Here is a 22,942-nt window from a genome sequence, read left to right as displayed (position 1 = left end):
TGACCCAGTCTCCAACTAGAATCCTTCTGCTCACTCACAGGAGAATTCATATTATGAACCAGGGAGATAATAAAAATATTGAGTTGGTTGCAGCAATAAAGAAGTCTTTGCGGTCCCAAGGCACTGCATTGTGGGGAAGCCAAAGGGAGACTGGAAAATAGGCAGCAAGTCCAGATTTGAAGATGCTTGAAATAGTTAATTTAAAATGCCCACTCAATTGGATTAAGAGATGCAGAAGAGTTAAGAGGCTTCTGGGTGTGTTGATGAGGATGTGACTAGGAATGATTGGCATGTGGAAAAGCAAACTGAAGAGGAGACCCTCCCTAAGTGTGGGTAGCACTGTCCAATAGGTTGAAAGATTGGATGGAATAAAAGTTGGAAGAGCAAGGAAGCAGCAGCAGTTGCAAGCTCCATATTTCTTGAATGGGTTCTTAATTGCTGCTGCGAATACCTAAGGACTTCAGACCCTAGGTCCTTCAGTCTTCCAAAGCAGACATTGCAGTGATACTTCAGGGAATTTCCAGAAGCTGTCAGTCCCAGACTGGGATATCATAGTTGATCCCTCTTGTTTTCAGGCTTCAGCATCTTAGACTGTACAGTTACTTGTTCCTCCAGCTCTCTAGCCTGCAGACGGCCATTGTGGACTATCCAGCTTTTGGTTGTCTAAACCAATCTAATCAATCCTCTTTTTATAATCATACCTCCTATTGGTTCTGTTCCTCTAGAGAACCCTGACTAATACAGAGCCATTCAGGAGGTTTGGGCCAGTGGCTATTGAGCAAAAATGTGGAGACTTGAAAATTAAAATATCAAAATGCCATTACGTCATGCTAGTGTAAACCTGCTATGTATGTATGTGTCCTGCCTTCTCAATTCCACATTAGATTTCTAATGTCTTCCAGGAGCCCAGTGTGGGGAATTATAGGGCCATGTCTACTCTGAACCTATGGTGGGTTAGGGCAAGGGGTCCTGTTGAATGTGCATTCTGCTCACCCCATCCAAGTGTGTTTCATGCCCACCTTTCAAAAGCTGAGGTCCAAATGCTTCCCTTATTGTGAACTTTATAGACATACAATATGACCCACTTTAGCACTTATTCAAAATATAATTGTTAAGCATTTACTGTGTGCATTGCCAATATTACATGATTCTAAATGTGCAAAATCTTAGACTCTTTCTGTTCTCAGCATCTGCACATTGAGTGCCATGTTATGATTCCATTACTCAGAATTCAAAGCTAATGAACTCCCTGGGTCATCCTCTTAGAACTTCCAGCCACCAGTTTAATAGCCCTCTCCTTCTCATGTCACTTGTCTTCATCATTTCACACAATTTTTTTTCCAACCTTGCTTACTTTCCACGATTATGACTTTCCAACCATCTGTTTTCTTATTTTTCACCATGTCCCTGCCTGTGTGACCCAACTGTGCTTCTCACTACCATGCACCAGCTACCGACTGTACCCTGTGGGTAAGTTTCTAACATAATTCCCAGTGTTAAGGAAAATGGCTAGTAGGTTCAAGACTTCATTAAGAGTGTAGGAACTTGGCTTAAACTGTGAAGAAAGGGTATCTTCCAGATAATTCCAAGGAGAGAAAAAGGAAGTCCAAGCAGAGGCATAGTATTTGCAAACATCTCAAGGTGGAGACATAAGAAATAATGTTTTATTCTAGTCTATTTATTGCAAATAGTGATTCCCATAACTCTAAGTGTTTGGAAAGTTTCACATATTCTATAAGACTCATAGTGTTGAATATTTGATAGATATCAAGGAAATGTTTATGAAGGAAGAAATATCTTTTTGATGAAGAGGTTGATCTTTAAAGGCAGTAAGATAAAATCCCAGCATTATCTCATAATTGATACAGAATCTGGATAATGTTACTAAACCTCTCCCTGCTTCAAAGTCTTGATCTACATAGTAGAACTAATAATGCCTACTTTACATATGCAAAGTGATTTCTGGGATATTGTTTAATTCACATCACTAGCAGCTAGCGATGTGATTCCACTAATCTTATTCTTCCATTGTGTTCACTGTTTCTTGTTGAATGTTCCCTGTGAAGAACATATTCCTATAAATGATCTCTATCCTTATCTATAAGTGGCCTTTTATTAATGCAATATTAAAGATTAGATCAGAAATTAATAATATCTTAAGGGTCACAAGAATACAATGAAAACTATAGTTATATTTTCTTTTGCAGAATGTTTTTGAGATCTTATTGCTACTCCTGAAGTCTACCTATGGATAGAGGCTAAAAACTCTAGGTTAAGTTTTAGATAAGAATGTCATAGGTATAATTAAACTTTTTATCTGTCTTTAAAATTCCTAACAATCTGCTATAAGTGTTCTTTGTCAGAGCAAGAGGACCCAATATGGAAATTGTTCCATGTGTGAATATGGACTGGCTTCTGAGAAAATCTATACTTTTTGTTACAAACTTTAGAAGAGGTATCTATCTATCAAGGCCCAGGTCATTTGAAAAAGAATATATATATAATATATATATATATATATATATATATATATATATATATAATATATATACACACATGTATATATGTGTAATGAATTATATATAATAAATATAATTAATTATATATACATATAATAAATATAATGAATTATATATATATTAGCTATTAGAAGGTTTTTCACTACTAAAAAGGTTAAAAGAGTATTCTAAGCGGTCAAGAAGGAAAGTGGACAGTGAAGGAATAAGGACCAGGAAAGCTGCTCCTACATATGGACTGTCCAGACTTCTTAAAGAGGGTGTGGTTACCACAGGAAAATGAGGCTTACAGTTTTCAATCTTGCCAGAGAACCTAGCTATCTGGAGTGTCTGTCTGAAGTGGAGTAATCAATCTCTAGCAAAGAGAGTGAAATTGTAACTTACCTATGCACAGCCCTGGGCTTCCCAATAAATGACAAGAAGACAGGAACTTGGAAGTATTTTTCTGCCTTTTTCTCTCTTCAGCGGCCCTCTAGTGCCCCCTAATGCCTAACATTAGCCAGGAGTGGTGGGGAATGCCTGTAATCCTAGAGGCTCAGAAGGCTGAGGCAAGAGGATCGCAAGTTCAAAGTCAGCCTCAGCAATTCAGCAAGGTCCTAAGCAATTTAGCAAGACCCTGCCTCAAAAAAAAGGGGGGGATGGCGCTGGGGATTAGTCTCGGTGGTTAAGTGTTACTAGGTTCAATCCCTGGTAGCAAAACAAACAAACAAACAACAACAACAAAAACATTCCTAACACTAATGATCAAGCTATCTGACAAAAGAGAAAAGAAATATTTATAGGATCCATCTCCATTATCAAAATCAGCGTAAATACAGGTGACTTCAGGACTGAAACTCAGAAATGGATAACTGGCACATCCACAAGTTGCCTTTTTTCCTTAAAAAAAAAAAAAAAAATCTAGGTTTGGACATCTAAAGGAAGCACTTGGGAAAACAAAAGGAGACATACCTACATTCATAATTTCATATATCACCTGAACAGTCTTAGATAATACTAGCACGTCTCACACATGTATGTAGGACAAAATCTCGAAATAGGTCTGAACTTTTGTGATTAGTAAAACATGATTTTTTTTTTAACTTTGTTACTGTAGGTATGCTCAATTAAAAAAATACCAAAAGGACAACTCTTATTTATGAGCCCATATGATTTATTGCATTAAAAAGAACTTCTCACATTTGAAAACTTTAGGGCTCTGTACAAGTGCTTGTATTTGAAGCACCTGAACAATGTACCCTTCTATCTGAGGATCTCCTGTGTTACTATTCTCATAAAAACTACCTTTTCCTATTCCATCTCTGATTTCCTCAGGCAGTTCACCCTTCTCTTTTGACATCTTTTTGTCTCACAGCCATTTCAGTCTACATTTTCTCTAACCCTTTAGTTCAGCTCATTGCTCTATTTGTCAGTCAGTCCATGGAGATATCTGGTCTTCTCCATGGTGGACAGTAATTACTTCAAAAAAATTTTTTTTCCTGAAACTTTAAAAAAGTCCCGAATTTGCCTTGCTTCAGCCAAGGAAGAAACCCTTTGAAACACGTTCATATTCATCTTTGTGGCATCAATATCATCTGGTAGTTAAGGAAACATCTTACCTTTGCAACTAGTGATAATTTAAAAATGAAAACTATAGAATGATTGGGCCTTTTAAAACATAACTTTGAGATCCAGAACAAGGATAAATGTGCATATGTTTATTGGTCATAAACCACTTTTGATGTGGTCAACAAATATTTCCATAAACCACTTTTGATGTGGTCAACAAATATGTCCTTTTGAATGAGGGATGCTCTAAAGCCCACCATTTACTTCAGTTACATGCTGTATGGTGGATCCCCATCTGCACAGTGTATTTGCACACAACCACACTGAGAATTGAGTCATCTCAAGGAGCAGCCACTGCCAGCTTCCCAAGGAAAATGGAAAAGTGGAAAGTTCCAAAAGATGCCACTATTTACTAGGCAGGCTTTGATAAAAAATTTCACAAACATCTCACCATTGTTAACCAGCAAAGTATTGGTTCAAAATATGAACCAATAAGATATCATATATATATATTATTTCTATTTTTCATGACAAAAATCAATATTTTCAACTCATAGGAAATTAGAAAAATACAGAAAAGCAGGAAAAAATGCTTAAATTCTGATCAAAGGCATCAGTATTATACGGGTACATATTTTCTGTTCTTTTTTAATGAAGTTTTCAATTCCTTTTTTCCTTGTTATTAATATACATTATAATGAAAATAATAACATTAAATATTTAGCATGTCCCAGATATTTCATCAAGTGATTTTCATATATTTATTTATTTTAATCCTTGAAATAGCTCTAAAAAATGAATAATTATTTGTGGTTTTAGTTTAGACTTGAGAAAAATAAGGCTCAAAAATATTAGTGTAGCCGGATATGGTGGTGCATGGCCTGTACTGCCAGTGGCTGTGGAGGTTGAGGCAGGAGGATCGTGAGTTCAAAGCCAGCCTCATCAAAAGCTTGTCTCTAAATAAAATACAAAATAGGGCTGGGAATGTGGCTCAGTGGCCAAGTGTCCCTGAGTTTAATCCCTGGTACCACCCCCAAAATTAAAGTGACTTCACCAAGATATATGACAAATAAGTTACAGAACTTAGTCTCCATTCCTAGTCTACCTGGTGCAAATCCATACTTAACTACTGTGGTATGGTTTATACATATTTTATAACCTTTTCTAATTACTGTGTTTCTAAATTTTAACTAAAATAAAATTTCATTATGAAAAGTTGATCAATACATACTGAATAAATTAATGATTTTTTTTATGAGAAGAGAAAGGAGTAATTTGAGTTCCCTATATATAGATAAGCGAAACAATACAAATAGAAGTTGCATAATAAATATTTCTTTAAAATCTCCCTATTTAATCCTGGATCATCTTCTGAAGAAGGTTGACCTTCTCTGGACTGAGAGATCAATGAACAAACTTAAGAGATACTTGGCCCCGTTTGACTCAGTTGCCTGGAAATAGTGTTAAAAGATGATGTTTGGGTGCCTCTCCCCACTAACATAGCCTAAGACTTCCCCAATTCAGCAGAAATGATTTGTCCTCACCAGAGAGAGCACTGTTCTCTCTTTAATTGATTAACTAGTTAGCTCTTCCTATTCTGGTCTCATTCTGAGTTTCTAGGGGTTAGAACTTCAACAGATGAATTTTGGGTGGTACACAATTCAGCCTATAACAATTATTAGGGATCTGGTGACCACTTAAAATGTTCCTATTCACTGTTTATAGAACCACTGTCTCAAACAAAACAAAAACAGGACCATCAGTCCCATAAGTACTTTCAATCCTCCTAGATCCTTCAGTCCTTCTGATTGGCCATTTCATCCCCTTCCTCCATCCTAAGGTTCCTAACAAGCTACTCCAGTAGCCTACTTCAGGTATTCCAGTAGCCTCTGTAGTCAACATAGCCACATATATATGCAAGGGAAGTGGGGATATGTAGTCACCCAGTTGGGCATGTTGTCACCTTAAGTTCATGAACATTCCACTCTCAAGAAAAGTAAAGAGAGTGGATGTTGAGTAGATAGTTAGAGATCTCTACCACAATCTCTTTGAACAGTAAATGTCACTATATGAGTCTTTTCATGTAAAAAAGTAACACAAGCCAGGCCCAGTGGCACACACCTGTAATCCAAGTTACTTGGGAAGACAGGGCAGGAGGATCACAGGTTAGAGGCCAACCCAGACAACTTAGTGAGACCATGTCTTATAATGAAAAGTCAAAAAGGATTGAGAATGCACTTCAATGGAAGAACACCACTGGCTTTGATCACCAGTACTGGAAGAAGAAGAAGGAAAAAAAGAAGTAATACCACTCAGATATATAGTAGATATGTTTTTAAGTTTTTGAGGACTTTCCATACTATTTCCTGTAAGGTTCCCCAATTTCTTTTTCTCCACAACTTTGTAAGGACATCTTACCTCATATCTTTTTGGCAATAGTCCTATTAACAGATTGCAATGATATTTCATTGTGGTTTTGATTTGCATTTCCCTTGTGAGCTCTTTCTCATGTGCCTGTTGGCTAAATGAATATCTGCTTTGGAAGAATCCTCGTTTAGATTCTTAGTCCAGTTTTACAAATCAGATTATTTGTGTTTTGGGGGGATTTTGTTTGTTGGTTGGTTTTGCTTTTGCTACCGAGTGGTATGAATTCCTTAGATATTTTGGATATTATCCTCATCAGATATAGAGTTTGTAAATATGTTCTCCCATCCTGTGCATGGTCTTTCCATATGTTGATTGCTTTTGTTATTGTGCAGAATATTTTGATTTTGAGGTATTCTTACTTTTTTATTTTACTTTCATTGTTTGTGCTTGTGTTGCCATACTTAAAGGCATTGCCAAACTGGGCATGGTGGTGCACACCTGTAATCTCAGCTACTCTGGAGGCTGAAGCAGGAGGATCAGAAGTTCTAGGCCAGTTTCAGTAACTTAGTGAGACATTGTCTGAAATAAAAAGTATTTTTTAAAAAATAGTACATCTGAAGATGTTGCTCAGTGGTAAAGTATACCTGAGTTCAATCTCCAGTACTGCAGGGAAAAAAAAATAGGAGAAAGAAAAAAAGAAAGAATTATTGTAAAGAATGATGTCAAACAAAGATTTTTTTCTTTTAAATATTTAAATATAAGATCTGAAACTGCAATGCTCTTTTTTATTAAAACTAGCTATAGTATTTAAGTGCTGAAGTTATTTTAAATGAATTTTTGTTAGGCACAATTCCAATTTAACATTTTTGTAGGGGTGCATCCTATTTTTAAGCATTATTAAAGAAAATATCTTTTCCCCATTGTGCATCCTTGATACCCTTTTCAAATGACAGTTCATTATGTGAGCATGGATTTATTTCTGAGACCTGGATAATGCTCCATTGGTTTATGTATATGTACGCCAGTACCATACTATTTTGATTAGTATGGCTTTGTAATTCATTTTGAAATCAGGAAGTGCGATGCCTCTAACTTTGTTCTTCTATCTCAAAATTGCTTTATACTATTTGGGATCTTTTGTGGTTCCATTCAAATTTTTGGATTTCTTTTTATATTTCTGTGAGGAATGCCTATGTAAATTTGCTATGATTTCATTGAATATATAGCTTACTTTGTGCTGTATAAACATCTTAACAATGTTGATTTTCTTGACCTATGAACATGGGATGTCTTTCCATTTATTTATGTGTCCTCAATTTCTTACAATGTCTTATAATTTTCAGCATAAAGATATTTTACCTCCTGGGTTAAAGTTATTAGTAAGCTTTATTTTCAATTTTTTTTTGATAGACACAGTACCTTTATTTTATTTATTTTTGTGTGGTGCTGAGGATCAAACCCAGTGTCTGATATGTGTGAGACAAGCGCTCTGCTACTGAGCCACAATCCCAGCCCACTACTAAGCTTTTTTATATCATTGTACATTTTCAGAGAGTCTTCTCTTAATGTGTAGAAGTGTAACTGATCTTTTTAATTTTAGTTTTATGTCCTGCAACTTTACTGAATTTGTTTATTAGTTTTAACAAATTTTTAGTGGAGTCCTTAGGGTTTTCTATAAATAGAAGATATGTAATAGATATAATATTAATTCTTCCTTTTATGGTTTCAATGACATTTTTTCTTTTCCTTTCTTAGTTGCTCGTGATGATGCTTCCAGTACTCTATTAAACAGAAGTGGTGAGAATGAGCACCCTTACATTGCTCCTGATCTCAGATGGAGAGTTTTCAACTCCTTGCTGTTGAGAATGACGATAGACATAGGCTTGTCATATGAGTTCTTTATTCTATTGAGGATTATTCCTTCTATAACTAATTTGTTGAAAATTTTCATCATGAAAGAACTGTGAATTTTGTCAAATGCTTTTTCTGCTTCGATGAAGATGATTGTGATTCTATGCTTAATTCTTTTAATGTGCTTTATTGAACTTTTTGATTTTCATGTGTTGGATTATTTTTTTTTTTTTTACCCTGGCCTCTGTTTATTTAATTTTTTAAATTAGGATGGCTCAGTGTTAGAGCAGTGACCTAGCATGAGTGAAGACCTGAGTTCTCTTCCCAGCACCACAAAACAACAAACAATACTCTATGCTTCATTTTTTTCATTACTTATTTATTTTTCATTTGTTCTAATTAGTTATACATGACAGTAGAATGCATTTGACCCATCATACATGCATGGAGTATAACTCCTCATTCTTCTGGTTGTTTATGATGTAGAGTTAATACAAGTTGTGTAATCACATACACACATAGTGTAATAATGTCCAATTAATTCTACTATAATCCCTACCCCCATATTGTTTCCCCTCCCTTTATTCCCCTCTGCCTAATCCAGAGTCCTCTATTCTTCCTTAGCACTACCTCCCCTTATTGCGAATTAACATCTGCATATCAGAGAAAACATTCAGCCTTTGGTTCTTTGGGATGGGCTTATTTTGCTTAGCATGATATTCTAAAGTTCCATCCATTTACCGCAAATGCCATAATTTCATTCTTCTTTAAGGCTGATTAATATTCCATTGTGTATATGTACCACAATTTCTTTATCCATTCATCTGTTGAAGGGCACCTAGTTTGGTTCCATAGTTTAGCTATTGTAAATTGAGACATTGCTATAGCTGCCTCACTGTAGTATTCTGATTTAAGTCCTTTGGGTATAAATCCAGGAGTGGGATAACTGGGTCAAATTCTGGTTCCATTTCAGGTTTTCTAAGGAATCTCCATACTGCTTTCCATAGTGGTTGTACCAATTTGCAGTCCCATCAGCAATGTATGAGTGTACCTTTTTCCCTACATCCTTGCTAACATTTATTGTTGTTTGTATTCTTGGTAATTGCCATTTGATTGGAGTGAGATGAAATTTCTGTGTAGTTTTAGTTTGCATTTCTCTAGTTGCTAGAGATGTTGAACAGTTTTTCATATATTTGTTGATCGATTTTATTTCTTTTTCTGTGAAGTGTCTGCTTAGTTCCTTAGCCCGTTTATTGATTGGGTTATTTTTTGTTGTTGTTGTTGTTGTTGTTTTTAAAGAGAGAGAGAGAGAGAGAGAGAGAGAGAGAGAGAGAGTGTTTTAATATTTATTTTTTAGTTATCGGCGGACACAACATCTTTGTTTGTATGTGGTGCTGAGGATCGAACCCGGGTCGCACGCATGCCAGGCGAGCACGCTACCACTTGAGCCACATCCCCAGCCCTTCTTTTTTTTTTTTTTTTTTTTGATGTTAAGTTTTTTGAGTTCTTTATATATCCTGGAAATTAATGCTTTATTGGCGGTGCATGTTGTAAAGATTTTCTCCAACTCTGTAGGCTCTCTCTTCACATTATTGATTGCTTCCTTTGCTGTGAAGAATCTTTTTAGTTTGATTCCATACCATTTATTGATTCTTGATTTTATTTCTTGCACTTTAGGAGTCTTGTTAAGGAAGTCAGTTCCTAAGTCAACATAGAGAAGGTTTGGGCCTATATTTTCTTCTAGTAGGTGGTGCAGGGTGTCTGTTCTAATGCCTAAATCCTTCATCCGCTTTGAGTTGATTTTTGTGCAGAGTAAGAGGGGTTTAATTTCATTTTTCTACATAATTTCCCAGCACAATTTGTTGAAAAGGCTATTTTTTTCTCTAATATATGTTTTTGGCACCTTTGTGCAGTATGAGATAACTGAATTTATAGGTTTTTCACTGTGTCTTCTATTCTGCATCATTGGTCTGTGTGTTTAGGTGCCAATACCATGCCATTGTTGTTACTATGGCTCCACAGTATAATTTAAGTTCTGGTATTTTGGTGCCTCCTACTTCACTTTTCTTGCTTACGATTGCTTTGACTTTCTTCTATTTTTTCCAGATGAATTTTATGATTGCTCTTTCTATTTCTATGAAAAATGTCGCTGGAATTTTATTAGGAATTGCATTAAATTGGTATAATACTTTTGGCAATTTTGAAAATGTTAATTCTGACTATCCAAAAGCTGGGAGGTCTTTCCATCTTATAAAGATCTTCTTAATTTCTTTCTTTAGTGTTCAGTAGCTTTCGTTGTAGAGGTCTTTTACCACTTTTGTTAGATTGATTTCCCATTTTTTTTTCTTTTTTTCTTTCTTTCCCTTTTTTTTTTTGAGGCTATTGTGAATGGGGCAGTTTTCCTAATTTCTCTTTCAGTGAAATCATCATTGATGTATAGGAATGTATTTGATTTATTGTGTTAATTTTATATCCTGCTACTTTGCTGAATTCATTCATCAGTTCTAGAAGTTTTTTGGTGGAAATTTTTGGATCTTCTAAATATAGAATCATGTCATCAGCAAATAGTGATAGTTTGAGTTTTTCCTATTTGTGTCCCTTTAATTTCTTTCTTCTAATTGCTCTGGGTAGCATTTCAAGAATAATGCTTCATTTTAAATATGTTGAAAATATAGAAATTTTAAACTACATGTGTAAATAAGCTTTTCATTTTGGTATGATCAAAATACTTGAAAGAACAAACTGAGAGGAGTGAAGATTTGTTTTGGTTCATGGTTTCAGAGCTTTCAATCTATGGATGGCTGACTTGATTGCCCTGGGCCTGACATAAAGCCATCTTGGATAATCATGGTAGAAGGATGTGATGGATAAAAATTGCTTAGTTGATAGCAGCAAGGAAGCAGAGAAGAATGAGGAGACAAAATGTAAATCCCAAAGACCCATTCCCAGTGACCTATCACTCTAGTCATATTCTGACTGCCACACTTACCACTCAGCCCATAATCCTTTCAAATTATCAATCCACAAAATGGGTCAATCCATGATTAGCTTACAGCTCTTTCTAATCTAATTGTTCCACCTTCTAACTATTTCTGCATTGTCTCACACATGAGTTTTCAGAGGACACTTTATATGCAAGCCATAACACTATGTATCACCATAATTCCACCAGAAAGAGCCACTAGTAAGCAAATTAATCTGTTTTATACACATATATTTATGTTACTGTATTCTACCTGATTCATGTGTGCAAATTTGCATTTTATTAATTCAATTTGAAATTGTAAGCCATTTTTATGTTTACCATAAACCTCATCATTAGTGGTGGCAAATAGTATATCATATGTATATACCATGATTTACTTAACTATTCCCATAATTTTAGACCCAGTTTTGTTTTATTGCATATTATAATGTTCAGTATTGGTCCAATTTCAGATTATTTCTTGAGAATAGATATCTAGAATTCAAAATGATGTGTCAAAGGGATTATTAATATTTTTTGGTTTCTTGATTTATATTTCCAAATATCTTTTTGTAATATTTGGTAACAAACTTGAAGAGTTCTCAAAATAAAGCTTCAATTTTATCTTTCAGTTTAAAAACTTAAAAGTCTTTAGCTTAATCCTGGGTCCATTTTCCATTCTCTCCGACGCTCCTCCCACCAACTCCCAAAATCCTTCTCTGGGATTTATGTGAAACTCAAAGTCACCACTATTTGCAAAAGCTAAAATCTTGGATGAACTATGATCCTCTCTAGTGCATAGGAAGGAAACACAAAGCACAGGACCCAAAACAAGACAGACACACACGGAGCCCAAACTGAGACCAGAGTCAAGATGTTGAAACTAGCAGGTTTGAGGGAGAAAAGGAAGAGGCAGAGGCAGAAGAGGACCTCTGAAGCCATGGACAGTGTGTGGCTTTCAGTCTCCTCTGTTCACTGGTCCTGCTTGGAGCTGCTGGGAGGAGAGGAGAAGGCTATGTGGAAACTGTCTTCTGACCTCCCTATGAACTTAGGCTATTAGTGGAGCCTTCCCTCCATTACTAAATATGCCTTTCTCCTTGATGTCCCCTTGATGAAACTCCAAGAGGTGTGATTTCTATGCTTGAGGGCTTCCTTTAGCAGGAACAAACACTTGGCTGTGTATGTTAATGACAAGCATCTATTCTCCCTTAAATTTCTGAAAGTCATCATGATCTTCCCAGTGTTTGTCCTCCCATTTCCCCTCTAAACAAATCCTGCTTCTTCTATCTTAACTCCTGCCTACTTGTCCTGTAAAGCTCAGATCAAAATATACTCTATTTGATAGCTCTATTGCATGCCATCTCATCAACATGTAGGTCAGCTTCATGGCACTTGATCACAGTTGTGATGACGATGTTCTGGAAACTTCATCTTGTTGCTGTGAATGCTTGAGGTGGGCAAAGTCTCAGGCTGACTCCCTCCTGGTCTGTGTCCTGATCCATGAGAATCCAGTATGACCATTAAGAACAGTTTCATAAGTATCTTCTGAGTAAAAAACATGCTAATATGAAGGAGTCTCTCTTGGAACATGAAATAGAGTCTTAACTTTGATCCCTTACTCTCCCCGAGTCTGTGAACCAGGAAAATAGTTTTGACACATAGGGCAGTCCTGCCTCTACATTTGCTGATAGCATGACAGTCAGTCCTGGTAGTTTTCAGACAAATCAAATTAGAAATGGTTGTACTCATTTGGAAAATCAAGAACTGGCTTTGAAATCTTTTCCCACAAATTAGATTGAATCAAGATCATTTTTCCCCAGCTTATAAATGCTTGATTGGCTTTGTTTGATGCTTCATGATTGAAGCTCAGCCTTGCACGGCTAGCTTTAGTTTTTTTTTTTTTTTTTTTTACTCACCAGGGTGTTGTGATGTCTGGATGATGATTAAAAACAAAACAAACACCCACAATAAAAATTATTTGTAAATAACAGCACAGCACAATAACATAACCCTTGGAAGTGGCACATTTATGAAACTTTGAAACCAGTCAAGGTAAGCAGAACTTCAAGCTGGGTCTGCTGTATTACCTTGGGGTCTTAAAAATTGTAGTTAGCTATCCTGGGCTGGCTTATCATCCCCTCTCAGGGATGATAACTGAGGGATGGAGCAGGACTTCCCCATATTGACAAATGAGGATTCCTGGTGGCAGTGGATAGTCTGCCCACCCTGTCCATTTCTCTGGCTCACCCCTTGTAATACTTTTCTCTCATTTCCATCTTTGTCACCAAGCTTTGTTCATAATTAATTACAAGCCTACCTTGATCTGTGACCACAGGCCCTATTTCAACAGAATGGTCACTCTCCCCATTTTTTTTTTTTTATGTTTCCCAGCTGACTTGAACTCTGGATTAGCAAGCCTTTTGTTGTTGTGATCAAAATCCCTGATTTGAATAACTAAAAAGAGGAAAGATTTACATTGGCTCATGATTTCAGAGGTTTTAGTCCACAGTTGGCTAGCTCCATTGTTTGGGCCTGAGGTTAGGCAGAACATCATGGCAGAGGGTGAGAAAGAGGAAAGCTGCCCGGCTCATGGAGACGAGGAGAGGGAGTGGGGGGGTGGGATGGAAAAGAAGGGAAGGGAATGAAAGGAAAGGGAGAGATGAAGAGGTGAAGGGGACAAGATGTTGCCCCCAAGGACCAACTCCTTCACCAAAGTTCCACCTTCCAATAATGCCATCAAAGTGTTAATTTGGTGATGAGGACAGAGTCCTCATTGTCCAATCAGTTTCCAAAAGTCCCACCTCTGAACATAGTTGCACTTAGGACTAAGACTTCAATACATAATCCTCTGGGAAGCATTCTAGATACCATAAGAAGACCAGACTAGTGTCTTACTGCCAAGCTGGTGAGCAGTGTTGGGGATGGTGAAGCCCTACAAGGGTTGAATAATGGGGGTATCCATCTTATTGAGATGGACGAGAGACTACTGCCTTTGTATGTTCTTCACATTTCTCTTATTTATACGTCTGATGTTCTAGTTATCATTGAAACCTGAGCAGATGTTAATGTTTGAGAGTCTTCCATATATCTAAATGGTTTGATTCACCAAAAGTAGATATTACGAGAGGTCTTTGGGAAAATGATATGAGTCCAGAAAGAATGCCCTTACAAATTCAACTACTTGATTCTGATTTGACTGGAGGAAAAATACCAATGAATGGGAAATACTGATAATTAATACACCAGAAATGACACACATTAGCCATAAGTCATAGTCTATGAAGCCAACCCAAGTTTTACAAATAGGAATCCACTCTCTTTCAAAATTTTTACCTAACAGAAACATAAGGTAAAGGCAAACAGCTAAGTAGAAAATTCAGGAACAATTATCTTTTGCTGGTAAGGTCTGAAATTGGTCATATTCATCAATGACCTCAAGCAAAACAAGGAAAGGAATATATTTAATTATGAAGCTGTGTTTTATTTCCCATTAACCTATTGAAGAACATTTCTCAGTTCTGCTAGCTCCATTTTCTAGCCTAATACATTTTGGCATTTATGTCATAAATTGAGATCTGGCTAAAATACCTGGTAACCAATGAAGCGTTGCTGGATTTTTATATTAAGGAATGTTCTACAAACATAGAGAGCCGTTAGCTCACTGCCCAAGACAGCTCAGTCTGTTCCTTCTCATACACTCATGTTCAGCCCACTGTGATGTTTCATTATTGCATCTGTCAGCAGAGCAGCATCTTCTGAAGTTGGTCCTTCCATGTAAAAGATCAGAGTCCATTTATTTGATTCATTCTGTAGTCACCTAACAAAGACTTAAACGGTATCGAGTTCTCCCTGTCAGAAAGCTTCAAGAAGGAAAGCTTCTGTCATGATACTCCCACCCATCAGTCATGAGATGGCTATAATTATGTTATTACTGCAAGATCTCCTTTTCGATGAGTCCCTCTGTCAGACAAAAGCTTTTAGTTGGATAAGTTCTATTGGATTTCACTCAGCATTTGACACCCTTCAGATGGGGTGGCACAATCCCCTGGTTACATTCAGAAGGAAGGTGCTGTTCACAACCCACATTCAGTCTCTGTTTTCCTAAGCTTAGCATTGAACAGAACTTGGATCCACACCCTGCAGATAGTTTCTCTCACTCCATCATCTCCAATAAACTGTTAGCCACTCCACAGTTTAGCATTAACCTAGCATTCTTTTTGTGAACTACTTTAGAGTGTATTTCCAGGGAAGAGGAGGAATAAACAGTCAAAAATTGGTTGTCCTTCTCTGGTAAATATTGGGCTTTGATTTTTTTATATCATTTTCTATGTACTTTAAAAATATCATTAACATTTTTGGTGATTCATGCGCTTTTCTGCATTGAGACAGGAATCGGCAAGAGAAGGCTTTGTTCTCCCTCTTTATGCTCTGATTATTCATTGGAAAAGACTTTTTAAATAAAAATACATGATTATAATTATCATGCCAACAAAAGATGATGACCAATCCCTCTCCAAAGAAAAGATAGAAGAAAAGTATTCATTTTGAGGCACCCAAGAATAAGAGAACCTTAGGGAATCCTAGAAGTGTCCATGCAAATAATCTTAGGTCACCAATAAGGAAACTGAGGCCCTGGAAAGGACTTGTTTCTAGTCATCCAGAAAAGTGTCAAGTCTGAAGAAACAGAACAAGACAGGAGCAATGGTAGGCACCAGGCATGAGGTCTCATGCTATCCTACATCAACCCTGTTTTCATCCTCCCAATTTGAGGACACAAGAGGGAAGGTAGGGCTTTCTCAGCAAATATTCATGAAAAGAATCCAGTATGCCTAGATTTAGACACTCTTACTTTCTTCTCAGAATTAAAAGCAAGATGCTCTATACCAAATTACAAATGTCCTATTATGTAAGAATTATGCAGTCGTCAAAAAGTAGCTAATTATGATAAGCCATATTATAAGAAATATGATCAATTTCTTCAGGTAGCACATACATGGAAAGACAGTAGAGAATCGGCCACCTTGGAGGTTGGGTTATGGGTAAAGCTGCAGGTGCACATTTAATAACTTGACAGCTGTAGTGTACATTTAATAATTTTCCTGCAGGTGTGAACAAGGAGAGAGTTTCACTTGCCCTGGGGGAAGAGCATAAAGTTGTGTGCAGAGCTAGGAGGGGTCACTCCTGGTGGAGGGAGGAAGGCTCAAGTGTGCTTAGGAGTCAGGTTACCATAGGAGCAATGCCAAATGAAAACTTTGAGCAAGTTTAAGAGGTTTTTTTTTTTTTTTTTTTTGCTCTTAGTGTGTCCTCACACTCTATTGGGGTGGTGCCAGTGACCAGTTTATACCACCAAAGTGTGTGATGGTCTATCACCAATCAGGAGACATCTGTTCTTTCCTGTTGAAGTCCACTGCGCAAGTAGAGGACAATGGGAGCCACACTTGACCCTCACTCTTTGTCTGACTAGCACTTCCTATCAATTATGTCTGAACCTTTCACATGAATAAGTTTCCTTTCCTTCCTCTCCCCTATTACTATTTGTGTTAGTTTTCTCCACAGAAAAAAAAATCAGGATATATAGGTATTTATATATCCATAGTTTATATATATATACATATACTATCTATCTATATATATGTATATATATATAGATATAAATATATATAAATAATTTATTTAATAGGAAATGACTATTATGGAGGCTGGGAAGTCCTACCATCTGTCACTTCCAAACTGAAGACCCAAGGAAAAATCAGAAATAAACAGTGGTATAATTCAGTCTGAGTTTGCAAGCTTGAAAACCAGGGGAATTGATGGCATAAATTCTAGTCTCAGAGCAGGGGAAGTTGAAATGATAATGTCTCAGCTCAAGGGAGAAGCAAAAAACAAAATAAAAAATGAATCTTTTATTTCTTTACCTTTAGTTGCAGGTCCTCAGTAGAGAGTGATTTTGGGCACATATGAGAAAGAAACATAAGTTACTAAGAAATGTCATCTTGGAAATTAAGAGAGGCTCCTACTTAGGATACCTAGAGACCTGAGACGTTTGTCATCCCCGGGAGTCCTCATTATAGTCTAGACCAGCAACTTCAGTCAGATGCTGAAGACCCTCATTCAACCAGAACCTGGTGAATGTTGTCAAGAAAGAAACATCATACACTAAAGACTTAGTTCTTCCAATTTAGAGTAACTTTCTTTTGGATAGAAAACCCCTGTAGGTCTTATAAAAGATGGAGAGGGAAAAAGATCCATGCCAGTTTATTGAATTTTTCTTAATCTCTTCCATGAGGCCAGCACTAGTGACTTTACCTTGGAGAGCACAAGGTACCTTTCCTTTCCATGTCACACTTCATACCAATTACAGCTATAGTGTACATTTAATAACTATAGAACAAAAAAAGATAAAGAGTCTTGCATACAACATCTAAATTCCTATGCTTAGCATATCATTTTACAATGCTTAAAAAAATCTTAAATGGATTTTGAAATCTTGAATGATTTAAGTGTATGTTGGGATGAAGGGACTCCAAGAAATGGAACTCCCTTCTTGGGAATGAAAGGAATGAAATTTGAAGAAATAGATGAAAGAGGTAGATCAGTTAAAATGCAGTCTGCTGACCATTTGCCATGTCTATTTTGACACAATTCTAAAGCAAATTGTTTCCTTTCCTGGCACTTCTAAATGATTGGTGGATGCTGAAGACCCTCATTCAATCAGAACCTGGTGAATGTTGTCAAATTCTCAAATATTACCTTGAGAAAGATTCTGTTATCAGAAATGGCACTATTGAAAATTATCAAATAGCCAAAGTTGATTTCAAAAGTAGCACTTCTACAGGTGGCTAACTAACACTTTCTTCTTTCTCCCCACTGGAGTGTATGGTGCTGATTATTGATACTTCTCAGTACTGTGTGGCACTTTTCATGCCCTGGCATCAAGCGCAATGAAATGGGCTTAGAAGCAGAATTGTCATGTAGTAGCCCTGTGATGGGAAGCTGAGCTAGAAACACATTCAACGGGTCAGATTTGGGGTAGAGGGAATTTCCCATTCACTCATACCTTCTTGCCCTTGGTTTTGCCCATGGAGAACAGAACAAGGGCACACTCTTAAAAACAAAGACAGCTTCACCAGCTGCATGGAAACCGAGGAAAGTATAAAAAGAACTGAGGGAAGGTAGAGAAGAGAGTTAACTACAGGAAGCCAGGGAAACCAGTCAAAGACAGAGAAAATACCCAGGGGATTTCAAAGTTTTCCTTTACCTTGTTGAGCAAATTGTTGATTACTACTCAGGGCTTTATCTACCGCAGTAAGAATTCCTGAAAGCAGTTATTTGAAGTTCTTGTTCTAAGGGTCTAATCCAGGGAGATTTTATATTTGGAGCTAACCCTGCCCTATAGTTCTCAAGCAGTTGAGGCCATTAAAAATAGGATGGAGGGAGATAGGAAAGGGAGCTGTCACGTCCTCATTAGTGAACTGATCAAATAATGAAAGAGTCTCAGTTCTTCCAGTTTTCTACTGTCCTGACACCAGCCTTCCATGGCTGTCTTGATGAAGGCGCTCAGAATAAGACTTGAGTTGGGTTCAACTTAAAGTTTTAAATCAATAACTTCAAGTGGAGATTTTAACAACTTCAATGATCCTTGCCTTCATTTTCTTTACAATTTCCTACCCATTATTCTTTTTACACAGATTCAAATTTGGGGTACAGTTGTATTCTGGCAACTTTGTTTGTTACAGGAGGTGATACTGACCTCAGGGAAAGCAAAAGGAAAGAAAAGTTACAACTATCCCCTACCTTCTCTGTAAAGTTTTCATGATTTTGGCTTTTAAAGATAACCTTGCCAAAATTAGTTCATCATCAGTGGGAATGTTTTCATTCTTTAAAGGAAATTTACCACAAATCCAAAAACGCAAATGAAATAGTGATGAGATAACACTCACAAGTCTCTAGTTCCATGGTGGCACCAAGAGCACAGAAGGATGCACCATGATGGAAGCTAGATGCGAAGTCTTCACAGTTTGAAAAATACATGCTTCCCTCCCATTGTCTAACAAGACAAAGGGATTTTGTTCAGTTGCTTATTGTCTCTAATCCTAGTTTGTGTGTCATTTATTTATTTAGTTTTTTTATGTGTGTGTTTATTTATTTATTTTTGCGGTGCTAGGGATTGAATCAACGTGTACTCTATCACTGAGCTAGATCCCCACCATTTTGTATTCTTTTATTTTGAGACAGGGTATGGCTAAGTTGACCAAGCTGATCTCAACCTTGCAATCCTCCTGCCTCAACCTACCAAACAGCTGGGATTTTGTATATTCTTTAAATCAGTACTTGAATAGATGATCACATCACTGTGCAAAATTCACTGGCTATGTTTGGAAACTCTAAGCCTACTATTTGAAATGGTGGTGCAGTCTAATGTGTGGGCATTTTTTTTTTTTTTTTTGATGAATACCCAAAGTATTATCCTTTGACTCATTAATTCACTTATGGGAATCTAATGTAAAGAGAAGAAAACATATAAAGAACTACAGCAAATGCTTCATGCAAGAATATATTCATAGCAGTGTTATTGATGATTGGCTTCTTAAAAATGAACTTGTGTGTGAAAAAAGTTTGTTTGGGGATGAGTATTTTTCAGGCATACAAGTGTATCTTGAACAAACATGGCTGAGACCTAGGGATGCTTTTCTGGGAAAGAAGTTATTGGATTTGATCCATTAACTTGCTGTAAGATTGACAGCTGTTCTAGCTAATTCTGCCCTTTGGCCACCTCAGTGGAAATTAAATTCAGGCAGTAATTCAAGTTAGGGTGTTCCTATGGAGAATCAATCTCTCTCTCTCTCTCTCTCTCTCTCTCTCTCTCTTTTGCATGAAGTGGTGCTGGCTATGGGAGCAGGCTAGAAAAGGACAAATCAGAGCATCTTGCAAAGGCAACTGCTCAGTGGCCATGAAAAGAAACATTTACAAGGAATGTGATGTGTATATGGGTATTTCCATGATTTTACCTGATGCAGCTCACAGTATTGTTGTGCAGATTAGTGTTTGGAGGCTAAATGAGAGAAATGGCAGGGTTGAAAAGTAGGATGTGGTCAGTTCTGAAGTTTGTGATAAAAATTCCAAATGGCTCTCATAACACTTAATCACAATATAAGGTGTTATGCGAGCTTTCTCCTTAACCTATCTATTAGAAGTCACTACAGCCTATTGCGCAGTTGAGCACACAGATTTGTGTTTTTAATTTCTTATAACTTTATAATGTAGAAACAGTCTAGTCATTCTCATATAAACTTGGAGACACTGCCCCCTTATTACACAGAGAATAATCTTATTCTTTCTGGTTCTGTTCTATATACAATATTCATTCACTTTCTATCTTATGCTATTGCAAATACTATTAGTAAATTAAAAACATGACCAATGTCATCTAAGTTGGAGTAAAAAGTTTGGGCAAGCACAAAAGGGCTTTTAAACTCTGCCTTAATTCTCCTTTCACCTCCTTTAAGCTGTCTGGAACTTCCTTCTCTACTCACTACTGAGAAATGCCAAGTTCTCTGTAATTCCCAGGGTATCATTTTGCCAACTTTCCCAAGCTTTTGCCCACACTGTGCTTCTTGCAGAAAATGTCAACCAGGCCTCACTCACTCCTCTCTTTTCCTACCTCCTTTGATGCAAGCATTCTTTCTCTGTGATAACTTTTCTGGTCTAGTTATTTCTTCTACCAGGATCCCTTGGGAGCTGGTATCTATCTCTCTTTAAGCACAACCCACGTTTTACACAAAGTTTTTTCCACGTGTATCTCTATAAAAGCCATCCCAGAGCTTGGTACATAGCTGGCTTGCCATATGGATTTATTCCATGAGTGAAAGTAATTATTTTTATATCTTTGGTTCCCTAGAAAATGTTGATGTTTCCATCCCCTTATCTTCCTGGAGACTCAGACGGCCCTCTTTGCAGATAGCACTGTGATCCTTAAAACAGGAGCAGAAAACAATCTTGCGAGTATATCTGAGCAAAGCTGACATATTTTTTTCCTTTAAGATCTTGCAGCTGAATGTGGAATGATCCTGAAATTAAGGTCAGCTCCAGGTGGTTGTTTATATCAGCTGTCAGATTGCAGAATAAAAAATGGCTTTTATATGTTTGATTTTTATTGTTTTCCAGGGCAATGTCACTTTTTCCTGCTCCGAACCACAAATTGTTCCCATCACATTTGTCAACTCCAGCAGCAGTTATTTGCTGCTGCCCGGCACCCCCCAAATTGATGGGCTCTCAGTGAGTTTCCAGTTTCGAACATGGAACAAGGATGGTCTGCTTCTGTCCACAGAGATGTCTGAAGGCTCGGGGACCCTGCTGCTCAGCCTGGAGGCCGGAATCCTGAGACTGGTGATTCAGAAAATGACAGAACATGTAGCTGAAATCTTTACAGGTACTGTCTGATATCCTTCTAGCAGAAATTCTTCTCCTCCTCCTCCTTTTTTAAAATTTTTTTGGATGGTACCTTGTTCAGCTAGTGAATCATGAGGGATCAACTTAGAAGTGCTTCATCACTTGAGCATTGGAAAAAAAAAATTTACTTCAGAAGACTGTGATGGTCATTACATAATAGAATATATCTCACTTAGCAATGTTGAGAATCTTAACAAATTTCCTTTGCGTCCAATACTAAGTCAAGACCAATCATGAGAAGGGGCCTCATTCCATAGTGTCATTAAAGTTAAGAGAGAATTTGTGCAGTCAGAGGCGTTTTATAAAATTTATTAGATTTCCAGTAATGGGAGTGAGTTAATCACTGAGAATTATAATATTTTTTTTTATGTTCAGAGTTATAAAAGTCAAATCTCCGTCCTCTTTATTTGGAGAAGAAAAATGTGAGCTGGCACTGGGCTGTTTCTCTCTAATCGGTGAAATGTTTGAGTACAGAGACTTGTAGGCCTCAGGTCAAAAATGCAGTTTTAATATAGTACAGGCTCTGGCGGCTCTTGGCTCTAAAGAATCCAGGTGCAGCCTGTATTATTAAGCACATGTCAGTCCATTAACATGCATTTATGACTGAGAAAGAGGCTGGGTAGAACTGCCACCTTATCCAACTACAAAAAAAGGAAAAATCATCAGTTATTTTAGACCTGTCTTTCAAATATTGAAATAAGTGAAAGGAAATTTCAAAATGTGCTGTTTGAGTTCCTGACATCTGTCTCAGAAAACTCTTGCATAATTCTGTCCCTAAGGAGAACTTCCTGTATTTTGGAAATTTTGCATTGAATTTCTTAACTTGTCTTTCAAATGGCTCAAGAGTTTGTGTTTTTTGGCATTTGCCTACTTGGGAAGCAGGGAGACAGCCAAGAAAAAGAAAAAAAAAAAAAAATATATATATATATATTTCTGAAGGAACTTCTTTTGAAAGTATTTGAGATCTTATTGGCTTTATGCTATGAAAATCCCACATAAGCAGTGAAAATATGATGGCCTATTGTCCAATAGTCTGTGAAGACCAACAGGGCTACACTTGATATATGGTTGTCATGTAAAATGTAATACAGCACCATATTTTATTATGAAATCCAATATTAAAAGCTTTACTTTTGACTAGGTCTGATGTTTCTAACATCCTGGATCTGTTGGAAGTTAATTTCTATGGATAGGTCAGCACATGGATATCTGAAACCTTCACTTTGAGCTACGTACAGTGTACATG

General features: G+C 36.9%; 1 protein-coding gene across 3 annotated transcripts in view; it reads left to right on the top strand.

Annotated features, from left to right (window-relative positions):
- Cntnap5 (contactin associated protein family member 5) overlaps nucleotides 1-22,942 on the top strand; it is a 791,405-nt gene that overhangs the window by 401,686 nt on the left and 366,777 nt on the right. For all 3 annotated transcript variants that reach the window (XM_076865870.2, XM_076865869.2, XM_076865868.2), the window contains exon 8: nucleotides 21,412-21,676. In XM_076865870.2, coding sequence (XP_076721985.1) covers nucleotides 21,412-21,676 — 265 coding nt within the window. The remainder of the gene's footprint in view (nucleotides 1-21,411; nucleotides 21,677-22,942) is intronic.

The sequence above is a fragment of the Callospermophilus lateralis genome, chromosome 9 (genome assembly GCF_048772815.1).
Source record: "Callospermophilus lateralis isolate mCalLat2 chromosome 9, mCalLat2.hap1, whole genome shotgun sequence".
In the NCBI taxonomy this organism is placed as follows: domain Eukaryota; kingdom Metazoa; phylum Chordata; class Mammalia; order Rodentia; family Sciuridae; genus Callospermophilus; species Callospermophilus lateralis.
Note: the sequence above shows the minus strand (reverse complement) of the source record. Positions and strands in the feature narration are given on the sequence as shown.